This window comes from Pleurodeles waltl, chromosome 10, assembly GCF_031143425.1.
Source record: "Pleurodeles waltl isolate 20211129_DDA chromosome 10, aPleWal1.hap1.20221129, whole genome shotgun sequence".
NCBI classification, from domain to species: domain Eukaryota; kingdom Metazoa; phylum Chordata; class Amphibia; order Caudata; family Salamandridae; genus Pleurodeles; species Pleurodeles waltl.
In genome coordinates, this window is record NC_090449.1 from 158,338,113 (window position 1) to 158,355,524 (window position 17,412).

Genomic DNA, 17,412 nt, shown 5'->3' on the forward strand with positions numbered 1-17,412 from the left:
CAGAAAACTGCATCGGACGGGCCTATATTTACAAGCTGTCAATAAGCCACAAAAAGTTGCTAAGCACTGCCTTGTAAATGTGGTGCACTGCGCCACCGGAGCATCACTAAAGTGATGCTCCAGTGACGAAATGGCCTTGTAAATCTGGCCCAATGTGAATTAATTACTGATGTCTGCAAATTGCTCCTAATAGGTTATCATCCTAACATATAATCAAATAACAGCCAACCTGTTAGTTTGATGGATTTGTTCAACTATCATACTGCTTTTGCCTCATTGAAATCCCAAACAGGTGTTGTTGATGCTGATCAAACCATCATTTTGTACACTACCTACTTACAACATGGCATGTGTCCCATGAGCAACAGGTTTCTTTTTGACCATGATTTGGGCAAGAAGACTCAAGGAACCCTAGCAGCAACTACTTCTGAACTATATACAAAAAACAGCCTTAAGAAGATGTTAATTAATAGAGAATCTTCAATCACTCAAATGCTTTGCTCGCATTTAATCTCAACTGGAAGATAATTTAATTTGTTTTATTACCAACTGAAAAATGATCTTCATTTTTCTAGCCTACAAAGGAAATGTACCAGGCAATTAGGAAACCATGGCATCCGTCATCCAGTGTCTTTCATTTATTTCAGTTTTGAAAAGCATTGGATTCATCTGGCAAGTTTACCATAGCTAAGGCAATCTAAGGCTTTTCAGAAAGGTATTTTAGAATGGGAGATCTGAAAGTACAACCACATAGATTATATAGTTCATATTTTACAAAACTATTCATTGTATATTGAATTCAAAGCTTAGTTAATCTGACTCAACTCATCATTTCTCCACCTTAAAACAATACATTCTTTATCATCATATTACTTTAGCACTCTGGGCACTTTACTAATGCTAACCAGTGCTAAAGTGCATATGGTCTTGGTCTAAAATGTATTGGTGATTGGTTTCTCTATGATTGTCATATATGATTTACTAGTGACTCCCTAGTATAGTGCACCAGGTGTGCCCAGGGCCCGTAAATCAAATGCTACTAGTGGGCCTGCAGCACTGATTGAGCCAACCACATGAGTAGCCATGCAAACCTGTCTCAGCCCTGCCATACCAAGGCCTGTGTGTGCAGTTTTAAACTGCCATATCGACCTGGCAAGTGCACCCACTTGCCAGGCGCAAACCTTCCTTTTTACTACATGTACGTCACCGCTAAAGTAGGCCCAAGGCAGCCCCATGGGCAGGGTGCAGTGTATTTGATAGGTAGGACATGGACTGGTGTGTTTTACATGTCCTGATAATGAAATACTGCTAAGCTGGGTTTTCTCTCTTGCTAAATATATTTTAAGTGTAATTTCCCATTAGGAGCAGATAGAGATGTGGAGTTTTGGTTCTCTCAACTCACAATTTAAAAATACATCTTTTGGTGAAGTTGATTTTTGAATTGCGAGTTTGAAAATTCCACTTTTAGAAAGTGGGCATTTTCTTGCTTAGCCATTCTGTGTTTCTGCCTGTCTGCTGAATACACGTCTGGGTCAGTATGACAGGTGGCTGTTTGCGCATTCACTCTAGCCAGTCGGACAAAGGGAGCTGAGGTGTGCCCTGCATATCCTGATGGCCCATCACCAGGTTGATGGGTCTGTCAGAGCTAGAATGGGGGGAGGAGCTGACATTTGAACCTGAATAGGGCTGTGCCTGTCCTCACACAAAGCAGTCTCCAACCTCCTAGAGTGTGTCTGGGGCCAGGGCAGGGAAAGGCATGGTCTTGTGCACTACAAAGACTTCTCTTTGACGTTTGCCTACTTCAAAGATAGAAATGGGTATAAGTACTGGACTGCTGACCCCACATAGTTAGAATCCTTCTAGAGTCTGCCAGGAACAAGAGTTTGATGCTGTAGGAAGGACAGCCACTTTGCTTGTTGCTTTGTTGCAATGGCCAGGGGCTTGCTGCTTCTGTCCTGGAAGTGAAAGGACTGGACTTGGCTTTCTAAATCCTGCTTCCAAGGGTTCTCTAAGGGCTTGGACTGAGCTTGCCTCCTGTTAAGAAGTCTCAGGGCCATCAAAGACTTCACCTGCCAGAGCTGGGGCTCTCCTGCTGAGAGTCCTGACTTGCCGAGTGATGCCAATTCCAGTTCCTTGGCCCTTGGAAGTGAGCTCTGGTGCTACCAAGAAGAAACTAAGCACATTCACTCCAGAGCGACTTTGGAACTGGTGCTGCTGTCCGACTATGCACCGCCGCCTGCACCGGAGCCGTGGTTCCCAATGAGTGCCAAAAACATGACCTGCAACACAGGCCCGACCTTGCAACAGCTCCTTCAAAGTCTTGCAACAGTGTGAGTCCCTAGTGTCGAAGTCCGTGACACCGGGATCTGACTCCACCGCAGCACCTGTAGCCCGTGATGTGCTCGCAACACTGCAAAGTTGGTGCCTCGCATCTTGACCTGCTGGATTCATCGACCCTACCTTGTAGAAAGGAACCAATGCCTCACCACCAACACCGCATCTCCTACCCTGCAACCATAAAGAATTGACAGCTCACCTCCCCTGCCTTGCAGTAAGGAACTGACGCTTCACCTCCTTGGTAGCAACAAGGAACTGACATCACACCAGCTCCTGCGACGGCTCACCTCCCTGACTCCGTGCAACGTCTTTATTTCCTCATTGTTTTCCAAAGTACTGTGCCCAGGGTCTGTGCAACACTGTAACCAGCCCACACTCCCTTAGGAGTGGCGTCGGACTGGTGGAAACGACTCCATCAAAATGCCATGATAGTCCCAGTTGGAGCTATTGTTTTTTAAGCACTATACTAAGATTTAATCTGTGAAAATGTGTATCTTTATTTGTGTATGTTGGATTTTTGGCGTTCTGGTCTTGTTTTACTCAAATAAATATTGGCTATATTTCAAAACCGGCGTGGAGTACTTTTGTAGTGCTTTCACTGCGTTAATGTGTGTGTGTGTGTGTATATAAATACTTTACACATTGCCTCTGAGATAAGCCTAACTGCTTTATTCAAGCTACCAAGGGGGTGAGCAGGGGTTATCTTCACTGTGCGACTCCCTTACCCTAACTAGAGTGAGGGTCCCCTCTTGAACACAGTGCAAACCACTGCCAACTAGAGACCCCATTTCTAACATACAAAGTTGGCAGTGAGAGACATTCAGAGGCAAGAGAAAGAAAACCTTATTCTTGAAATGGTGCTCTTACTTTAGGCTCTTTTTTATTACCAGTTGCAGCAGACTCTTCGTTGGCCATTGATCTGTGTTATTGGCTGCATTACCATTCATCAGCCGATGGGGGTGGTCTGAAAATAGTTGGGAGAGTGTAGGTCTTCCAACATGGATTGTCTTTATGCACGTTTGAAAAGCTTTGAAAATATTTTTCATCATAGCCACAGGGTACCAGCATTTCTTAAAGGTGGGCAATACATTAACAATATGGATTTAGGGTACCTAAATAAACCCAAGGATAATATATGTCTGCAAATAACTGTTGTGAATTGTTGTAGGAAGATGAGCAAAACATGGCTCTGTTGGTGGGGCAGGTCAATAGAAGCAGACATTCACTTCCAGAAATATTTTAGTCGGTGCATGTGCTGTCAATTACCCCCCACTGTTTCTGTAAACATGTGTCCCATTGTTTTATGCTTTCACTCCTTGCCTAGCAGCAATTTATAGTTAAATATAGATTTACTTAGCGTATCAAAGCCATAACACTATGAACAAATCTATATCACAATATTGAAACAACCGTAATATGAATCATATTTAATTAATACATTCAGTATATCAGATTAAATGAAATCACTTTAAAGCATTCTAGCAATTTTTAATGCAGATTTCTGTCATGAAACGTGAAAAAAAGAGATAGTTTTTCACAGTAACACCCTCATTACACGTTCCCTGTTAACTCTGCAGCAAGACACCAGGGTCAGACAACGAATCCACCCTTGGTGTCTTCCTGTGAGTTCATGGGGATTTTGAGGTATTCCTTCAGAATAGGGAATAGCACCCGAACCTGGGAAAACTGAGTTTCTGCTTGTTATCCCCCTTCTAGTGAGATATAACAGTCCAAATCCACTCAGATATGCACCTGCTTGGATCAGGTGGTATATAATGCAGGGCATTTTTTTACCCTGTGTGCGGTGGAGGGGAGCGAGGTGGCAGGAGGACAGAGAATCTTTTTCTCTTCCCTTGCTAAATGGGAGGATGGGCAGTGTCTCGGCACTGTAATGACACATAGCGAATCACAAATCTCCAGATATAGGACCCAATTATGAGTTTGGTGCATGAAAAACTTTGTCCGACAAACTCGCGACAGGGTGGCCACCACCTATCTGCCAACCTCCCTGCCGGAACTGATTCCTGCTAGGTCGGCGATCAGAAACCTAGGTTTTCGCCCGCTGGCCTAGTGGGAAACAGGCTACAGCATTGTCCCCGGCTCATAATCGAGCTGGCGGCAATGCTGTCAGCTGCAGGGTGCAAAGCAGACACTGAACATTGAGAGGGTGCTGGCCAGGGGTGGCCCTGCAGTGCCCATGTCAAGTGCATGGGCAGTGCAGGGGCCCCCAATTGGCCTCCTGCACCTGTTCTCCGACAGCCTTTTCATGGTGGTGCAACCGCCATGAGATAGCTGGTGGAGAACGAGGTTGTAATCCCCAGGGCAGCGCTGTTTGCAGCACTGCCCTGGCGGATTAGAATCTCCACCACCGCCAGATCGGCGGAGTTGGCTGTTTCCTGGTGGTCCAACCTCCAGGGTTGTAATGTGGCGGTCAGACCACCATACTTGTAATGAGGCCCGTAGTGTCTAGAATCTAATATTTCTGGGCCCAAAGACATAAGAAAACTTGTAGTTGTCCAGAATGGCATTCCCTCAGGGGATAACGTTCCAGGCAACTTGCAATGAGGGCCTGTGTCTCCTTTTGTCACTTATGATGTATGGTATCATATTGTTCTTTCATACCGCAGCAGGCAATCAGGCATTTCTCTCATCCCTTTACATTTTCTAAAGTCAAGTAAATTCCAGTGTTGTTTAGCTTCTAACAGCCACAGTGGATTGCTCTAAAGGAAACCCTGAAAGTAAGCTAGTCAGCTAGTTAGGCAATATGGTCAAGCCTTGCAAATGTTCACCTCATCAATGGTTTGAGCAACCCCAACCTTTTAAAACATCTACCCTACTAACATTTGAGCAGGCCTACAATAGGTGCATTTATCAGGCTTATTTCTATTTAATGCAATAGCTAATGTTAGAGAGGTATTGAACAAAACGGGGTCTAGAGCACTATAAATGTGAAGCTGGCAGTTCATGCTCAAGATGACCCTGAAGGCATTGAAGGACCTCCCAGAAAAAAAACACAACTGACAAGCTTAAGAACTTGTCAATGTCACAATCAAATCCCCTTCCCTGGTGCTACGAGAGTAAGGAAGATAAACACCATCACTAATGGTGATGGGAGACCTAAAGACATACCTCCTGTCTTCAGATGGATAGGTTTGTAAAAGAGGCTGTGAGGATCTACTTAATAAAAGCAGCAATGCAATTCACACACCTGATTTTTTTTTTAAAGTTTTGAAATCTTTTCATTGGGGAAAAAAGCTAGTTACAGCTGCGGCACAGATGCATCCGCAACGTTCCATATTTCCTCATGTACCCACCTAGACATTGGGCCTGGTTTAGAACTCAACTGATGGGTTACTCCATCAAAATGGTGAGGGATATCCCGTCCGTCTAAATTTAAATCCCATAGAACATAATGGGATATACATTTTGGTGGACAGGATATCTGTTACCGTTGTGATGGAATAACCTGTCCGCTGAGTTCCAAATCAGGCCCATAGTTTCAGTTAATTTTTTCACTTTAATACCCAGCTGTTTACTTATTCATTCATGCAAAGCTATCAGCTGGATTTTAAAAGTTAATGGATATGTCTTTGTTCTGCTATAATAACACTTGGCAACAGCTGCTACAATTGGATCATTTCAAAGAAAAAAATTAAAGCAACAAAAAATATCACAGTTTCCTGTATTGTTGGCTGCACATAATTTAATGTTTTAGAATTGAACAGGACTCATAACTATTTTGTCTGTAGGGTGGACTATGACCTATAATGCAATGCAGCAACTTTACTGAATATCTTATGTTTCTAAGAAATATTTTATCAAACAAGAGAGACGTAGTTTGTGTACACATTGCAGTAAAACCCTGGTAAAGAATATAATTAAAACCACTTTACACATTGTGTCTGTTTTCTGTTTCTGTTATACCTTTTCTTCAAATATATCACTAACATTTGTACTTCTTTAATAAAAAAATAAAAATAAGTACAAACAGAAGGAAACTACAGAGTGCAAACTAGCCACATCTAACCTGGGTCTGTCAATCTCCATTCAGTCCCAGCAAGATAGATCTTCAAATAATTTTCAGACCGGCTCATAGTAAGCCACTGTGCACCTGTCCTTGAACATAACTTTTTCATGATTGTTCAGAACAATCATATTTTCTTTTGATTTACATACCTACTGTGAGCTTACTCTGCTCATCATGGCCTCAGGCCTGAAAAGTTGTTATTCATTTGCAGTACTCGATTAGCTTAAACGCATCTTAGCTCAATATTGTGTAACAATATGTGCTACATGTAATGTGAATTTTTTGAAATTGTGCTTCTCTTGCACATATTCCTATATTGTATGATACTTAGAGAAAGGCTTTAAAGTTAATATGTGAGTGAATTATCAAGCTTTTCTTCTCACCTTACATCACGCAACCGGGGAATGCTTCTCTCTACAAATTAATAAGAAATGGTAAACAATGATCACTCCCAGCTCTCTCTGCAGAGAGAAGCTTCAGATTCCAGAAACAGAGCAATTCTTTGTGCAACCTCTGTGCAGTGCAAGGCAATCACTTGATAATAGAATGTGGCCACATAGACAAAATGTAACCTTGTTCTTCACACAGGCAGAGGACTAGAAAAATATATGAAATTCAGGTATGTAGCAAACATCAAATACTGAGCCCTTTTTGAATGGCAGACTATTGATGTTAATGTGTTTATTAGCGATGATTAAAGGTTTCCTGGGATTCTTCACAATGTAATATTTTGCTTTCTTTTATCATTTTATGCCTCCTTCTATCATTTTTGTTTTGTGTTCATTAATGATTATACCTAGTGTTCTCATATCTGCAATAATATTTTACATCTGCTATGCATTAAAACTGTTTTTAAAAATAAAGCCTTAAGAAATAACAGATTTCTTATGTGTGTGTACTTGTGGTGAAATCTTGCCAGTAAATCACAACAATAAATCAAATGTCTGACAGTCTCTGATCGGTTGTTCTGCGTCTAACACACATTCTCTTCAGATAAGTTTGATAGAGATACATAAGTAAAACCTATTCCTTTCTCCACACTCAGTTTGGTATGTTGGCATATCTGTGCTTTGCCTGAGGACCAATGAAGATCTACCGGCTTTTGATCAAGGAAGACCCTGATGAAATACCAATCTTATCCACAATCTAGTCTACTGTTATCTTGTTTTTAGTATTCTGAACTTGTAATATATGCCTTTTGGTACATAGCAAGAATTTAATAGCGTTTTTAATAAGGGATACCAGCTTTACACACTGAACATATTGATCTTGAAATAAGTTTCACACATTTGAAGAACAAATTGCTCCAATTTCCATTTAGGCCTTGAGCCAACCATGTTATCGGTACCACTTGGGGGGATGGGTTCCAATATGATTTAATAGCAAGGTATGGATGCCTAGAGATTGAACATATGTGATAGCAAGTCATAACTCGTTGCCTTTAGTGAGTTACCACTCCACTCCATGACATCTTAATGTAAATGGAAGTGTTTTCATAATTTCTATTATTGTGTGATTTTATTATTAAAAAAATACAATTACAGTAAAGTAAAATTTACTTAAGACCGCCAGACTCGCGGAGGAGGTTCGACTGCCACATTTTGACCCTCGTGGTGCCTCCACAGTCCGACCGCCAATCTTGCCAGATTGCCGCCAGTCGACACCCTGGCGGTCTCGTCGGTTGTAATCTGCCAGGGTGGCGCTCCATGCAATCCGCCAGCCTTTTAATGCCGTTTGGACCACAATAGAAAGACTGGATGAACGTGGGTGTCGGGCCCCCTGGGAACCCTGCACTGCCAATGCATTTGGCATGGGCAGTGCAGGGGCCCTCATGGACAGCCCTGTCACGCTTTCCACTGCCCGAATTACGGCCAGTGGAAAGCGCAGCGGGTGCTGCTGCATCCGCCTCACCGCCACATTGCCTCTGGCTCGATTACGAGCCAGCGTCATTGTTAAGGCCCTGTGTCCAGCTGGGCCCGCGGGTGGAAATACTATTTATAATAGGGCCAAAATAGGGCAGGCGGTGTTCTGCTGCACTGGCAGTCATGTGGGGGTACGAGTTTGGCAGGCGGCCTCTGCCACCCGCCAAACTCATAATAAGGGCCATAGTATCTGACAAAACAAAGGTGCATGAAATAGGTGAACAGTGCTATACTGGCTTCAAACTTGAGCGACTTGAGAGTAATCCACCTATTAAGAAGTTTCATGACCCAATGAAAATGAACAAATTAAAAACCTTCACTAACATGCCCAAAAAGAAGGCAGTGAACAGCAATGGCAGGACAATCATCATGAAAGCAAACAAAGCACTATTTGGTCAAATCATTGTAACAGCACAGAATCGGAACCTTCAAATGGCGGTTGTACTCTCCATCTCTTAGGACCTTTCCCATGGGTTTTAGCAACTCCAGAAGGTCTGTTGCCAAAGACAAACTGCTGAGGAAATACCTGAAAATTCAGCCACGCTGATTGATGGTCTGGTTCTTGTTCAGAGAGTAAAAAGAGAGGAACCAAACTTTGGTGAGGTGGCTATGTCTATGTCTGTCTAGTCCATGGCTTTGCAGGAAGAAAATAGGAGTCAAATTGATGTTGTGTTTGATACATACAATGAGACATCTGTTAAGAACAGTGAAAGGGCAATCAGAGGGGACGAACTCAGTCACCAATTACTGAGCATCTCACCTTCCCAGACTGTCTGACAGTGGAGGTAATTCGTAAGCCATGTAAGGAATAAAACAACTCTGATTGCATCTCTTGTTAACAAATGGAGGAAACCAGAGTATTTTGTAAAATTTGAGAAGAAAACACTGTTTGCGAACTGTAAAGATAAATGCTACAAAATCACATCTGAAGTGAGCAACGAAGTACCTAATATCAACAGTACACACGAAGAAGCAGATAGTTGTTTGTTGCTGCATGCCGTACATGGTGTTAATAAGGGTTATGAGGCAGTAATGATATGCTCAAATGATACTGATGTGTTTATTATGTGTTTGGGAGTCCATGACAGAATCATGGCTAATTGTTTTCTGAAATGTGGCACTAAAATATGCATGCAAGTCATTGACATTGGGAAATTGGCTTCAACTCTTTGTGAAAATGTTTGTCAAGCTGTGATAGGTCTCCATACGTTTACAAGATGTGACAATGTAAGCGCATTTGCGGGAAAAGGAAAAGTAAGTGCATTCAAAATCCTGTCTGCCAACAGACATGCACAGGAAAACATTTCGGTGCTCTGAGATTAACGAGATCTCTGTGAAGAACTAATGGACAAATTGGAGCAATTCTCGTGCTTGCTGTATACACCAACATCTGCAGTTCATCACATGAATGACTTGAGCTATCACAAATTCTGAACAAAGAAAGGTGAGATAGTCAGTCATCAACTTAGACCTTGCAGGGACTGTCTGAAGAACCTTGTCAAATGTGAAAATCATCAAGTCGCCATAAGCAAGAGATGTCTTTAGAATGATCCACAGACTCCTAGTCCAACTGGGAGAGGGTGGAAGTTGGAAAAACACAAGGGAGCAGACCATCTGCTAATGGACTGGATGGAGAGGCAGCCAACATCTCAGGCTGTGTTAGATCTACTAGCTTGCAACTGCATTAGGAACTGCAAATTGCCGACAAGTCTGCTTTCTAAATGACCTCAAGTGCACTGCCTGCAGACTTTCTGCCTGTAAAAGTCAAACAGACACAGAGAATGATGACCCCTATTCAGAAGAAGAAGATAATGACGATGAATGTGAATGATAAAATTGTGTTTATGTTCACTCATGATATACATTGCCTATATAAGATGTGACAGCTATTATTAATTTACATTGTAAGTGAAAATTATGCATGTAGTCTATATCAATATGTGAGGAACACAATGAAGTTTTATTGTTACTATTCTAAGGACTATATTGTTATTATTACAATTAATAATCATGATTATTTTTAAATTATACTGAATGTAACCAATCTGGTGGAATTAGATCTATTTTTCCACATATTATGATGAATTTGTATGCTATTTATCAAAAATATGAAAACCATTATTTTTTCAGCTATGGTTGCTAATCCAATAATATCACACAAATGACAAAGAGTGATGACTCGCTATCACATATTTTACATCTCTAGGCATCCATACCTTGCAAACAAATCATGTTAGGACCCATCCCCTCGAGTAGTACCAATGGGCTAAATTTGGAGTCCTGGCTCATAGCCTAATTAGGCCAAGGGAGTTAGGAGGACTGAAAATAGCATAATTTATATCATGTGATTGTTGTTTGTACAGAAGTCAACATTTATCAATCTTGCTTAGTTTTATGGTGTCTGTTTGATTCCCTTCACTGCAGGCAGCGGTATAGGAATGTGAAAAAGAGTCTAACGAAATTCAGGGCTTTGGTGCACATGTTCATAAACCGCAGGCGGTATCTCAAGGTAAGAATAAGTTCTATTCATCCCTCTTTCTATTTATTTATTTATGTATTTTTCTTTTACAGATTACCGTATCTGAAGTTTCTGAGGCCCTCATTAGAACTAATGCAGTAACATTGTATCACTGCTACCACACCCAGAATTACAGGCACTGGGGGAGGTTGGTAGTTTTAGGGTGCAGAATTACCACATTATTTAAAGATTCCCGCATGTGAATGAGAAATTATCACACAAATCTTTGTTTTGGCACCAACTTCTTCTTGTAAATCTGAACTTTGATGCACTTTTTCACATATGTATTATGCAAGGTTACTTCCCTAAGCCTGAGGGGAAAAATGTTGGCAGCTTTATCAGGACAAGAATAGGAACAAAGCAATGGTGCCGCAGGTGGCTCATCCCTGCTATTTGATTCAGCAAGTAAACCCTTTGACGACTGGTATTTGTTCACCTGGTTGGGATTTAGTACGTTGTTGGACGACAGATGGGTCCTCTTGTCCTGATGGATTTGTCAAAAATGTTTCTCCGGCAATGAAACATGTCAGACGCTTGTTGCATTATGGTCTGAGTATGTGACTTTGTTTGTAATCATGAGCCCAGGGCACACCCATTAAAAGGTTAATTTGGGGCCTTATGGACTCATTTTCATAGTTTGTTTTTAAAGAGTAAAGTACAAATTCTCGCACTGTAGGGACTCCATCTAGCCTGAGTTATTTCACTGCACTCACCTATCACTGTTACATTCCGGACTGATAGGTTCGCCTGTCAGAATGGGAAAGTGCCAATGATGATAAAATGAGCCAGTTGGTAGCACTGTCTAGCAGACATCTGGTGGTTGTTTCTGTGAGGCATTTCCTATTTTTCACACATATGTTTTAAACATTCTTGTTTGTCCCTTGACACCATGTGTCCCTTTCACAACACATACGTGCACCCTGTTGACATTGAGTCTAACCAGAGCTTGACAGGCCCTCGAGGAGGCCTATAACAATAATATATTAGAAAGCACTTCTTAACATGACATACATTGAAAGATACACTAAGATGAAAATCTAAAAGAAACAATGTCTAAGAATGTATGTCAGCAGTACATCAGATCATCATATAATGCACTGCTTTGTGTGTCAGCAACTGTGTTTTACCTTAAGTGTGAAAAAGTATAATAAATGAAAGCTGTATTAGCCTTTTGCACATCACGCAAAGATCAAATGAATATGTCTTAGTGCTTGTTGACAACCCCAATGTACAGAATTTCCACATGAGGAATTTCCACCACATGCAAAATTTTACATGCATAAATGACAAGCTAATATGCATTTAAACATTTACATTTTTTGTTTATGCACAGAACAAATGTTGGCCCCTGTGTAAGAACCTACTCTTCCTAAAATCACACAATTCATGCTGGCATGAGGCTTTAGCCTGGCTTGAGCTTTCAGTGCCTCTCCCATCTCTAGGTCACCATTCATTGTTTATAGGGATGGGGAAGTTAAGTGATTTGCCCAGAATCACAGGATGTTGAGCCGACTCTGAGACTCGAACTTGGCACCCCAGTTCCAAAGTCTGCAGCTCTAATCGTAACGCAACACCCAGGCACAAGGAGACTGGTAATCACAAAGCATATAAAACCTTGGTTTCTAAAAGGAGTGATAACACGTCCCAATCTAGATAATTTTTTCACTCTGGGAATCATTTTAGGCCGATGAATCTTTTGACCCTGATTGAAGACACCTTAAGACGAGATAACTAATCAACATGTCAATCAATAGATCAATGACCTCATCAATATTCACAATAGCAAATCGATCTCTTTAATCAAATGACATCAATAAGAATAGAAACACACCATGACCTTTCAGTCATGAATAACCACACAGAATTTAGTAAGATTTATGATATTTATTCCCTATTGGTTACACTCTACTAGTAAGTTTATTAGTCTCAGTACCAGAAAACACATCAGCAATGTCGCAATATGGCAACTCAAATAAGATTTCATCAAAGCAAAGATCATAAACATTAGAACAAATCACGATGTCAACATGAATTAACTTTAGCAGAGTATCGTTAGCACATTATTCAACAAAGCATAGATTTAGTCATTTGTCCATTTGCGTCCGTTATAGTGAACCTCTTAACTAACCTCGAATTAGCATTAGCATGTTGGACTTCATGCAAAACAATTCAGCAACACAAATTTAGGAAACATCTAACTATGGCCCCTATCAAAAGAAGCAGTTGGTACCTAGGAAAAAAAGGCAAACAGACAATTACAATTTCATTATCATATAGTTACCCTCCGTAATGGGTCAGCATACAGAGTCAGGCTTCGTCCTCAGGACATCCGTTGATTCGTTATCAGCCGGGGTAACACAGCAAAGTTCAGCAAGCCAAGATAAAAAGGGACACTTCCCTCATAAGGAGAAGAAGTATGAAACGGGCAAGACAAGAAAAGTGAGGATGGAGTGCAAAGTCAAACAGAAAAGTCTCTAAGACAGAGGGCCATAGTAACATCATGCAATTGCAAAATGGCTAGAAAATGGCAAAGAATGGCATGGATAGTGTCTCCTTCTCCTCTTGACATGGTATTATATCGCTCTTGTATAGTGTCCTAATTTCCAATTTGGTAAATTTTGGTGCATCATTATCTCCAACCAATAATTGGCTTGTCACCTCACTAGGATTTTCACTTTAGGATAGTTCTCACGTAGTTTATTGGCTCCTGTAATTGACGACTCCAACGGGTAGAATGTCAGGCACAAACTTTTATTCTTGCGGGCTCAGTCAGTAGTCCCATTGTCTTAACAAGTTCAGGCGACCTTGTACCTGTTGCAAGTCTACACTGTTACATTCAGCAAGAATGTCTCCTTGAGCAAGTCGGGTCTCATGAGAAAGAATTTACTACGGTTACACACATCTTCTAGCTTCTGGAAAAGTACGGCTACATGTCCTTCAGCAAGTCAGCACATTGCACATTGGAAAACACATTTAGTATGAGACCGGGCAGCTAGGCCCCGACTCATGCTAACTAAGACCTAGTGATTGATTTAGCAAAACCTTAACATATAACTCTTAATGCTAATACAAAATCACACATTAGTACCTCAATAATCCATTATTAGTCAATTTGATTAATCATCGTATACATTGGTGGCTACTCCCCGTGGGCACAATTCACACGCATATGTTAAAAGTACATTAATACATTAATTCGCAAACATTTCATGTTAATTTTGATTATAAAACTACACTCCAACAATCCCTCCTCTGATGACACTTGTCATCACACAAATTCATTCTTTAACAACCGTTTTACCTTTTCATCTCAATTTCTTATTTTTGTTTCGCCTTTTCATATTTTGCTCTGAACATTTTCTCCCTTTTCGATTCTTCCCTCCTCGCTTTATGTTTTGCCAATTTTGCTTTAACCCTTATGCTAAATTTGCTCAATAACCATAGTCCAAATAAACAAGCCCAAACAATTACTATTCCCTGTATTAAGTTTCCCAAAAAGCCATGCAAAAGACCACTAAACCAACTTCCGACACGTGCAAATCCCTGTCCAACCTTTTCCCAGACTCCTGGTTCTTACAGTTCCTTCAAATCTGCGCTATCTCTTGTTAAGTTAGTAAGCATACTTCTAATCTCATTACTATTGTCAGGTATGTAGGCACAACAGTGACGCTCATTAAGCATCTTACAGACTCTGCCACTTTCGCTAAAAGAATGTCTAAAGCAAGCCTGTTTTGAAGAGTCATAGCCCTCTCTGCAGCAAGTTCAGTATCCATCAGGAGTATAGCCCCTGTGAAGTTTGTCAGCGTGTTATCCACAACAGTAGACAACTTTCGAATCTTTATGGAGTTTAAGACAACTCCCACTGAAGGAATTATTGCTCCAAATATGTCTCCTACTACACCAGCAACAGTTTCTCTCTTTTGTCTAGCACGAAGTAATTCTGTCACTTTTGGAAATTTCTTTAAATCGTCTAGCTGGTAAATCTTTGGGAAAACTATTCCCAAATAACATGTCCCATACCATCCCCTTGGAAGACGGTAATAAGCAGTAAGTCCACAAATATAATAAACCCCTGGGATCGCTTGATCCTTTCCATTTAGCATGAACGTCCATTTATTCTGAAACAAAAACACATGCTTACACTCACTCATTCCCACAAACACATTGTCATAATATTACTTTGGCTGTGTTATGCAAAGCCTACCTACATGTTTCCCATCTAAAGCTAGCTTCTTTTGTTCCCTAACCCCATTGTTGCTATTACTAAGGAATGATCGTTGCTGCAAGCCCTTTTCTAATTTCCCCTTTAAAGCCCTCCTTCTATCTTCAGTGTGATCTAAAAAACTATTTTCCACGGATGTAAGCAAGCATGTCAAATTATTGTGGTGTGCATATGATGTACTAATCGCTACTCTAGGTTCAAAGAACCCCTTAACCAGCTTTATAGCATAATATTTAGCTACACTATTCAAATCTTCTATGATAGGCACATAAGAAAACACAAGATCGTAGTTTGAATCAAAATATTGCACTTCTTCTTGATTATAAAAGCGCGTTAGTAGCAGACTACAAATAATCCCATAGGTTAATGGCAAACTGTGATATGTAAACCCCTCTTGGACTGAAAGAGGAATTTGTGTACACACATAACAAGCCTTCGCATCCATAGTGTTGACATACTCACTCAGCAAGCGATAGAAAACATTAGTAGACAGCTCCCCTTTCGTATTAGTTTCGCCATGCAAATACTTTGTATCCTGCTCAAAGCAGCTCTCCCATGGTGTTAGTGTAGCGGTCTCAGAAACTGTAGCATTGTATGCTTCATTCTCATCCACCAAACGCATTTCCACAAACAAAGCTACAAGGAATATCACACACACAACGCCCAAAGCAACACCCAAATATTTACAGCGCTTATTCCCCTCAATGTCATCTCCCGACCTAGGCATGATCTGTAAAGAATCTGACAGTAAAGTACTATAAATTTAAACAACCAATTATTATTTTTTCCCTCCAGCAAAGCTAGGCAAAGTCTTTCTTCAGCAAGTATTTACAGCCTTCTCATTCACTCCCAGGGTCTTTGCCAAATCAGGTTAGCAGCTTGTCATAATCGTTTTTCAGAAGTCAATTCAGGTTAACAGTGTCACATCTGGTAACTTATCAGTCTCTTTTCTCAGGTTTTCCCTTAATTTAATTTCAACTTAACACAGTCTCTTTATTTGTGGCCAACTTCCAGTACCATAATATTGACCTGGTACTTCTCGATCAAAACAGAACGCTAAGAACTCTTGTTGCCACTCGGCTGACGTTGCATAAGCCCATTCAGGACCTGAGTATCTTCTGTTTGCTGTTCTCTTTCTTTTCAACTTGCGATCACCCTGCAATTCTCCTTCACTCAGATCTTCTTTTCTTGTGGTATCGACCTCTTCCTCTATTGTTTCATTAATGACCACTTTCCCTTTTGCAGTTTGTGACTGGCCATTTATCTCCTCTCAGTGTCCTTTTACTGTTTACTGTGTAGGTTGCTGTTCAATGCCCTCCTCTTGTGCTATGGTGTTTTCTCTTGCTGGACCTGCAAGTGGCTCAGGAGGAGTCTGGACACTCTGACTTCCTTCTGCCTCAGCTCCCTCGCCTTCTGGGTCTGTCAGGGGTTCAACTTCAAACCTGTATCCATCTGCTTCTGGGAGGACCTCTCTTTGGGTCGGTCCTCCTGGTGCCTCAGTTGAGATAGGCTCACCGTCACCCTTCTGGATCTTGTGTACTGTTTGATGACCAAGCCGTCCTCAACGGGCTCTCCTCCAGTCGTAGTTCCCCTTTGGTTACTCTCCGGCCCTGAGACTTCCTTTTATGTAGCTGTTATTTTCGACAACTCAAGTTCCTCATCACTTGGACACGTCACCTTCTTTGTGTGACTGGCATGGATCCAGTTTGGGATTCCCGCACATTTCACAGCAGTAGTAGTTGTCAGTATCACTTGATACGGCCCCTTCCAATGTGGCTCCAAACACGGATTCCTCATGTGTTTCTTTACAACAACCCAGTCACCGGCTTTCAGATTGTGACCTGGATCATTTATCGGTGGCAGTGTGGTTGCTTCCACCTGGTGAGAGAAAGAGCGGACTACGTCAGCCAGACCCTTGCAGTAGACCAACACCATATCATCCATGATATTCACAAGAGCATTTGCAGGCACTGTGGGCAATCTCATAGCTCGGCCCATGAGAATTTCATGAGGAGACAGTCCTGTTTTCTTGTTGGGTGTATTTCTCATTGACATTAGCACTAAGGGCAATGCATCTGCCCATTTCAAATTTGTAGCTGCGCACATTTTCGCCAGCCTCGACTTCAAGGTACCATTCATCTGTTCCACTAATCCTGAGGCTTCGGGATGGTAGCTACAATGCAACTTCTGTTCAATGTTCAATGCTGCACACAAGAGCTTAGCCACCTCATTGTTGAAGTGACTTCCTCTATCTGATTCTAAAGAGATCGGGAACCCAAAACGTGGTATCAACTCCCTAAGCACCAACTTCGCTACTATGAGACTGTCATTCCTACGTGTAGGGTAAGCTTCAATCCAGTGGCTAAAGATGCACAAATTCACCAAC

The 17,412-nt window shown here is 41.4% G+C and overlaps 1 protein-coding gene across 1 annotated transcript in view; it reads left to right on the forward strand.

Moving 5' to 3' along the window:
• Window positions 1–17,412, forward strand: part of MYO15A (myosin XVA) — a 761,224-nt gene that overhangs the window by 234,867 nt on the left and 508,945 nt on the right. Inside the window, exon 25 of the mRNA XM_069212299.1 lies at window positions 10,711–10,795. Coding sequence (XP_069068400.1) covers window positions 10,711–10,795 — 85 coding nt within the window. The remainder of the gene's footprint in view (window positions 1–10,710; window positions 10,796–17,412) is intronic.